The sequence below is a fragment of the Oncorhynchus tshawytscha genome, linkage group LG26 (genome assembly GCF_018296145.1).
Source record: "Oncorhynchus tshawytscha isolate Ot180627B linkage group LG26, Otsh_v2.0, whole genome shotgun sequence".
In the NCBI taxonomy this organism is placed as follows: domain Eukaryota; kingdom Metazoa; phylum Chordata; class Actinopteri; order Salmoniformes; family Salmonidae; genus Oncorhynchus; species Oncorhynchus tshawytscha.
Window position 1 is genome coordinate 40286566 of NC_056454.1, and position 8364 is coordinate 40294929.

At 49.4% G+C, this 8364-nt stretch overlaps 1 protein-coding gene across 1 annotated transcript in view; it reads right to left on the reverse strand.

The window, feature by feature from the left end:
- LOC112257079 (Krueppel-like factor 7) overlaps positions 1 to 4223 on the reverse strand; it is a 132990-nt gene extending 128767 nt beyond the window's left edge. The window contains exon 1 of the mRNA XM_042306638.1: positions 3718 to 4223. Within this exon, the coding sequence (XP_042162572.1) occupies positions 3718 to 3819 (102 nt within the window). The 5' untranslated portion in view covers positions 3820 to 4223. The remainder of the gene's footprint in view (positions 1 to 3717) is intronic.
- Between the last annotated feature and the right edge of the window lie 4141 nt (positions 4224 to 8364).

An 8364-nucleotide genomic window follows, 5' to 3' on the forward strand; every position in this document is an offset into this window, starting at 1 on the left:
TCTCTCTCCTCCTCTCTCTCTATTCCTCTCTCTCCTCCTCTGTCTCTATTCCTCTCTCTCTTTCTCTCTCTCCTCTCTCTCTATTCCTCTCGCTCTATTTTTCTCTCTCCTCCACTCTCTCTATTCCTCTCTCTCTATTCCTCTCTCTCTATTCCTCTATCTGTGTTCCTCTCTCACTTCTCCTTTCTCTCTATTTATTTCTCTCCTCCTCTCTTTCTGTTCCTCTCTCTCTATTTATTTCTCTCCTCCTCTCTCTCTATTCCTCTCTCTCTCCTCCTCTCACTTTATTCCTCTCTCTCCTCCTTTCTCTCTATTCATCTCTCTCTTCCTCTCTCTCTTCTCTCTCTATTCCTCTCTCTATATTCTTCTCTCTCCTCCTCTCTCTCTATCTCCTCCTCTCTCTCCATCCCTCTCTGTCTCCTCCTCTCTCTCTCCTCCTCTCTCTCTATTCCTCTCTCTCTATTCCTCTCTATATCTCCTCCTCTCTCTCTCTATTCATCTCTATCTCATACTCTCTCTCTATTAATCTCTCTATCTCCTCCTATCTCTCTATCCCTCTATATCTCCTCCTCTCTATCTCCTCCTCTCTCTCTATTCCTCTCTCTCTCCTCCTCTCACTTTATTCCTCTCTCTCCTCCTTTCTCTCTATTCATCTCTCTCTTCCTCTCTCTCTTCCGCTCTCTCTATTCCTCTCTCTATATTCTTCTCTCTCCTCCTCTCTCTCTATCTCCTCCTCACTCTCTATTCATCTCTCTATCTCCCCCTCTCTCTATCTCCTCCTCTCTCTCCATCCCTCTCTGTCTCCTCCTCTCTCTCTCCTCCTCTCTCTCTATTCCTCTCTCTCTATTCCTCTCTATATCTCCTCCTCTCTCTCTCTATTCATCTCTATCTCATACTCTCTCTCTATTAATCTCTCTATCTCCTCCTATCTCTCTATCCCTCTATATCTCCTCCTCTCTATCTCCTCCTCTCTCTCTATTCCTCTCTATCTCCTCCTCTCTCTCCATTCCTCTCTATCTCCTCCTCTCTCTCCATTCCTCTCTATCTCCTCCTCTCTCTCCATTCCTCTCTATCTCCTCCTCTCTCTCCATTCCTCTCTATCTCCTCCTCTCTCTCCATTCCTCTCTATCTCCTCCTCTCTCTCTTTTCCTCTCTCTCTCTACTCCTCTCTCTCTCTATTCCTCTCTCTATCTCCTCCTCTCTCTCTATTCCTCTCTCCATCTCCTCCTCTCTCTCTATTCCTCTCTCTATCTCCTCTCTCTCTATTCCTCTCTCTATCTCCTCTCTCTCTATTCCTCTCTATCTCCTCCTCTCTCTCTACTCCTCTCTGTCTCCTCTCTGTCTCCTCTCTCTCTCTCTCTCTCTCTCTATTCATCTCTATCTCCTCCTCTCGCTCTATTCCTCTCTCTTTTGGCATGGTTTTGCTGTGTAATGGAAGACTTGGAGCAGTTCTGGGTTCAGTGTACTGTTCCTCACAAACAATATTACCCCCAGACCCAAGTTCCTCACAAACAATATTCCCCCCAGGCCCGAGGTCCTCACAAACCATGTTCCCCCAGACCCAAGGTCCTCATAAACCATGTTCCCCCAGACCCAAGGTCCTCATAAACTATGTTCCCCCAGACCCAAGGTCCTCATAAACCATGTTACCCCAGACCCAAGGTCCTCACAAACCATATTCTGCCCAAACCCAAGGTCCTCACAAACATGCCAGTAGGCCGGCCTGACAGCCATTCCAAACAACATGGCACCATTGTGTCAGAGCCAGCTAGGCAAACACACAGGACACACACATCAAACACACGTTACCACATGGACAGATTTTATGTACAACAGCCTTGTGACAAAAAGGCACTAGTCCCTGTGTGTGTCAAGGCTGCTAATGGACACAAAAAGAGAACAGGTTATATGAGACAACAAAGAGGGCGAATGATAGATGGAGCAGAGTAGACTCGTCTGCCTGTCTGTCTGTCTTTCTGACAGCAAGCAGCCAATTACTGATGAAAGTGGTGGGATGAGCCCTGCCAGACCACAGTTTTCCATTAGCGCATGCCAGCCAACCATGTGTGTGTGTGTGTGTGTGTGTGTGTGTGTGTGTGTGTGTGTGTGTGTGTGTTAGGGGGGCTCAGGGGGTCTGCTGGATCCTTTTCACGCTCACACACTAGCGATAAATAACCAGCCGATTCCTTTCCCGCAGTTGAGCACATGGAATTGCAATGAGTTGGGGGAGACAGCCCGTCAACACGAGACCAGCCGATACGTGCAGCCGTGCGCACAGCAGAGTGGAGCTCCAGCGCGGACTCATACGCGCTCATCTCACCACGCGCACCGAATCAGTAACTCCGGCCAAGCACTCGAAAGCTCACCAGTCTGTCTCCATCTTTAAAAAGGACAGATACCTGATCTCATTCCATGAAATGACGCACCTATTATTCTTCTTACACAGTAATATCACAACCACTCCTTTCCTGTAAACCAATAGCATCACTCGACCAAATAGTAATAGGATCAAGTCATGTGAATTAGTGTCAGTAAGTCACCCACAGAAGTGGGATAAGTGGTAACTGGCAGTAGCGTTGGCACGTCTGCCTGCTTGGCCATGCCCGTGTGTGCTCACTGTACCACTGCCAGCCCTGCGGATGACTTCATTCTAATGAATGAGTGGTTTGCCTTCATGTCGAGCGCGACATGCCACAATGACACAGACAAATACAGGGGATTTCCCCCAGCTTTCCAGCAACATCGCATGCTCCATTCGGATCACTGGTGAGAGTGGATTTCCAACCAAAAGCACTAGTGGTATGTATGCGTTCACTAGGTTACCACACACACACACACAAACACCCACTCTTCCCCCATGCAGCCTTGCTTATCACCCTCACGCGAAGACCCTCGCGGCTCGCTGTTGATAATATATTCTGCATCGCAATCGGGAGTTGGTTCTCGTACCAACAGGCTGAAAACACCAAGTAATCTGACAGATGCGGATGTGGATTTAAGAACAAGTCTCTTGTTATTAGTTACGAGTCCTACTTCTATGCCTAAATTGCCCCGCGCCTTCTCAAATCGCACCTGACAGACGTGTAATTTTGTGTGGGAGCTCTCAGGTTGGTTGCCATCCTTTAGGAATAAACCAAACAGAGCGAATGACAGACGGCGCTCCGCATTCAATACACTAAAAAACACGGAAAATACAAACCGTTACAATGTTATTCAAATAGCGTCTTGTGCTTAAAACCAAATTATACTACTATTATAGCCTACCATGCAATCAAGGTGCTATGATCAATTTATATAACCAATAAAACAATCAAATAACATGAAGAATGCAGACTTGTCTCCAACAAGACATGGCTTGTCATTAATTGCAGCAAAACACTGTTACAATCGGCAAGCGAGATGCAACCAAGAGCCGTTAAAGCCAGAGAAGAGCTAGAAAAACGAAATAGTATACCGGAGGTTGGAAAATAGCGCACACGGGTGGAATTATGGTCACAGACGCGTCCATAGCAGCCTGTCTCCCTCTGCACAGTGCTGCCTGCTGGTGTGATCAACTTGAGAATGTTTTCATGACAGGCTGCATGGGGAGACATGTGAGCGCCGCAGCTCGAGCTCCGGAGCACCAGCAGCATATAAGTGATGATTTACAAATACCAGGCTGCTACAATACAAGTCAAGACAGTTATACAGTAATGTAAAGAAAAAGCAGCATATCACCTGCTGCCAGTTCTCCTCCAGCGAAGGCATTGCAGAGAAATAGCCAGTGTCATGCACGAGTTGGAGTTCCTGAAAAATACTGTAATTCGCCAACACGTCCATGTTGATGCAAGATTTGAAAGTAATTTACTTTGATCCACCGGAAGAAATACAACCCCACTTTTGTATGGTTAGGGGTTAACAGATCCTCCTCTGTGCGTCTGTCCATGCACCAGAAAGTATGGCGCTATATACCACTGGAACTAAATAACACACCGAAGAACCACTATAAACAATAGAAAAAGAAGAGTTGAATATTATGTCTCTGAATTGCAATCCTTTTTTCTCTGGCGCTAACTCTCAGGTCTTCAGTCCAGGAGTGCAATGCCAACTCGGTGACATGAAACGTCCATCTATTTCCGCATTGCCAGATTGCAATATTCGCTCTATAAATTCCAGGTTGGTTTTTCCGCTGCCTGCAGTAGCTTCATCAGGCGACTGGGAGAGTAGCTCGGGCTAGCTGTCTAGTGAGCGGAGCGAGCAAGCGACTCGGACGGGGGAGTGGTTTGTTGTCAATCAATTCCGTGCGTGACCATATAAGGTAAATAGGGTTTGATGATCTCACTGGCGTCCAATTAAGGCGGCGCTAAAATAGGTAAAAGGGAGGAGTTAGAATGAATGGCGAGCCGCTATTGGCTTTGTGTAGCTGTCACTCTAGTCATACATGGCAGTGAAAGGTGAGCTATTTTTAGATGGCTATATAAATGCTGCAGCATACTTCCTTCACTCAGTTGAAGTCTGTGGCCGAACAGGAAGCATACACAAACCTTCCAGGCTTCAAAATAACTTATTTTAAACACATGTAATATTGTTAAAACATGTTTTCACTGTAATTCTTTAAACATTTTTCGAATATAGTTTGAAAGAAGAAACGTCCGGGCATGAGACCGATAGGGACTCTGGGGCTGTGATGTAACAGCTTTCCCAACACAACACAGCTCCGAGGCGACTTCTCTTGTGGTTTGAGGTTGCAGGCTTTTACTGGAAACCGGCAGTGTAATACAGAACTCAACGTGTGGACTATCTATTCTACAGAGCCTTCAGAAAGTATTCACACCCCTTGACTTCTTCCACATTTTGTTGTGTTACAGCCTCCATTTAAAATTGATCCAATGGAGATTATTTTGTCACTGGCCAACACACAATACCCCATAATGTCAAAGTGGAATTATGTTTTTTGAGATTTTTACAAATTCATTAAAAATGAAAAGCTGAAATGTCTTGAGTCAACTAGTATTCAACCCTTTAGTTATGTGAAGTCTAAATAGTTCAGGAGTAAAACTTTGCTTTAACAAGTCACATAATATGTTGCATGGACACACTGCACCCAATAATAGTGTTAAACATGATTTTTGAATGACTACCTCATCTCTGTACCCCACACATACCATTTATCTGTAAGGTCCCTCAGTTGAGCAAGGAATTTCAAACACAGATTCAACCACAAAGACCAGCAAGGTTTTCCAATGGCTCGCAAAGAATGGTGTGTCAATACACCCAGTCATCAAAATGATACAGGCATCTTGTCTAACTCAGTTCCCGGAGAGGAAGGAAACCCCTCATGGATTTCACCATGAGGCCAATGGTGACTTTAAAACAGTTACAGAATTTAATGGCTGTGATAGGAGAAAACTGAGGATGTATCAACAACATTGAAGTACTCCACAATGCTAACCTAATTGACAGAGTGTAACGGCGTTCGTCTGTTGAAGGAGAGTTGGACCAAAATGCAGCGTAGTGGTTACTCATGTTCTATAATGAAAAAATAGCGATACATGAAATAACTAAATAAATACAAAAACAACAAACGAAACGTGAAAACCTAATTACAGCCTATCTGGTGAACACTACACAGAGACAGGAACAATCACCCACAAAATACACAGTAAAACCCAGGCTACCTAAATATGGTTCCCAATCAGAGACAACGAGAATCACCTGACTCTGATTGAGAACCGCCTCAGGCAGCCAAGCCTATGCTAGACACACCCCTAATCAGCCACAATCCCAATGCCTACAAAAACCCCAATACGACAACACAATAAACCCATGTCACACCCTGGCCTGAACAAATAATTAAAGAAAACACAAAATACTAAGACCAAGGCGTGACAGAACCCCCCAAGGTGCGGACTCACCTCAAAACCATAGGGAGGGTCCGGGTGGGCGTCTGTCCATGGTGGCGGGACCCGTGGACCCCACTCCATAAATGTCTTAGTTCCTCCCCCTTGCGACCTGGGATAGTCCACCCTCGCCGCCGACCATGACCTCGTAGTCCTCACCCAGAACCCCACTGGACTGAGGGGCAGCTCGTGACTGAGGGGCAGCTCGGGACTGAGGGGAAGCTCGGGACTGAGGGGAAGCTCGGGACTGAGGGGAAGCTCGGGACTGAGGGGCAGCTCGGGACTGAGGGGCAGCCCGGGACTGAGGGGAAGCCCGGGACTGAGGGGAGGCCCAGTACTGAGGGGAAGCCCAGTACTGAGAGGAAGCCCAGTACTGAGAGGAAGCCCAGTACTGAGATGAAGCTCAGGCAGGTAGTTGGCTCCGGCAGATCCTGGCTGGCTGGCGGATCTGGAAGAGTCTGGTTGACTGGCAGATCTGGAAGAGTCTGGCTGACTGGCAGATCTGGAAGAGTCTGGTTGACTGGCAGATCTGGAAGAGTCTGGCTGACTGGCAGATCTGGAAGAGTCTGGCTGACTGGCAGATCTGGAAGAGTCTGGCTGACTGGCAGATCTGGAAGAGTCTGGCTGACTGGCGGATCTAGCTGCTCTGGCTGCTCCATGCAGACTGACAGCTCTGGCTGCTCCATGCAGATTGACAGCTCTGGCTTCTCCATGCAGACTGGCAGCTCTGGCTGCTCCATGTAGATTGGCAGCTCTGGCTGCTCCATGCAGATTGACAGCTCTGGCTTCTCCATGCAGACTGACAGCTCTGGCTGCTCCATGCAGACAACTCTAGCTTTCCATGCAGACTGACAGCTCTGGCTGCTCCATGCAGACTGGCAGCTCTGGCTGCTCCCATAGCTTTGTGCAGACTGACAGCTCTGGCTGCTCCATGCAAACTGGCAGCTCAGGCTGTTCCATGCAGACTGACAGCTCTGGCTGCTCCATGCAGACTGATAGCTTTGTGCAGACTGACAGCTCAGGCTGCTCCATGCAAACTGGCAGCTCAGGCTGCTCCATGCAGACTGGCAGCTCTGGCTGCTCCATGCAGACTGACAGCTCAGGCTGCTCCATGCAGGCTGACAGCTCTGGCTGCTCCATGTAGACTGGCAGCTCTGGCTGCTCTGGCTGCTCTATGCAGATTGGCAGCTCCATGCAGACTGGCAGCTCCATGCAGACTGGCAGCTCTGGCTGCTCTATGCAGACTGGCAGCTCTATGCAGACTGGCAGCTCTGGCTGCTCCATGCAACCTGGCAGCTCTGGCTGCTCCATGCAGACTGACAGCTCTGGCCGCTCCATGCAGACTGGCAGCTCTGGCTGCTCCATGCAGACTGGCAGCTCTGGCTGCGTTGAACAGGCAGGAGGCTCCGACAGCGCTAGAGAGAAGGATGGCTCTGGCTGTGCTGAACAGGCGGGAGGCTCCGGCAGCGCTAGAGGGAAGGAAGGCTCTGGCTGTGCTGAACAGGCGAGGCGCACTGAAGGCCTGGTGCGTGGTGCTGGAACTGGTGGTACTGGATCGAGGACACGCACAGGAAGCCTGGTGCGGGGAGCTGCTACCGGAGGACTGGTGTGTGGAGGTGGCTCTGGATAGACCGGACCGTGCAGGCGCACTGGAGCTCTTGAGCACCGAGCCTGCCCAACTTTACCTGGCCCACTCTAGCCCGGCCAATACGAAGAGCTGGTATGTACCGCACCGGGCTATGCACCCGCACTGGAGACACCGTGCGCTCCATAGCCTAACACGGTGCCTGCCCGGTCTCTCTAGCCCCCCGGTAAGCACAGGGAGTTTGCGCAGGTCTCCTACCTGGCATCGCCATACTCCCTGTGAGCCCCCCCCCAATACATTTTTGGAGGTGACTCTCAGGCTTCCATCCGCGTCGCCTTGCTGCCTCTTCATACCAGCGCCTCTCCGCTCTCGCCGCCTCCAGTTCTTCTTTGGGTCGTCGATATTCACCAGGCTGTGCCCATGGTCCTTTTCCGTCCAATATCTCTTCCCAAGTCCAGAAGTCCTTTGATCGCTACTCCTCACGATTAACAGGGAGAGTTGGCTCAGGTCTGAATCCTGACTCTGCCACTCTCTCCCTGAGCCCCCCCCAATACATTTTTGGGGCTGACTTTCAGGTTTCTTTCTGCGCAGCCGTGTCTTTCTCTTCGACTCCATTCTCCTATAGCCCTCTTCGCACTGCTCCAGCGAATCCCAGGCGGGCTCCGGCACTCTCTCTGGGTCGACCGCCCACCTGTCTATTTCCTCCCACGTCGTATACTCCATACTCCTGCTGTCCATAACGTCCTCCCATGTCCATTCCTCCTTTCGCTGCTCCTGCTGTCGCTGCCTGTTACCACGCCGCTTGGTCCGTGTGTGGTGGGTGATTCTGTAACGGCGTTCGTCTGTTGAAGGAGAGTCGGACCAAAATGCAGCGTGGTGGTTACTCATGTTCTTTAATGA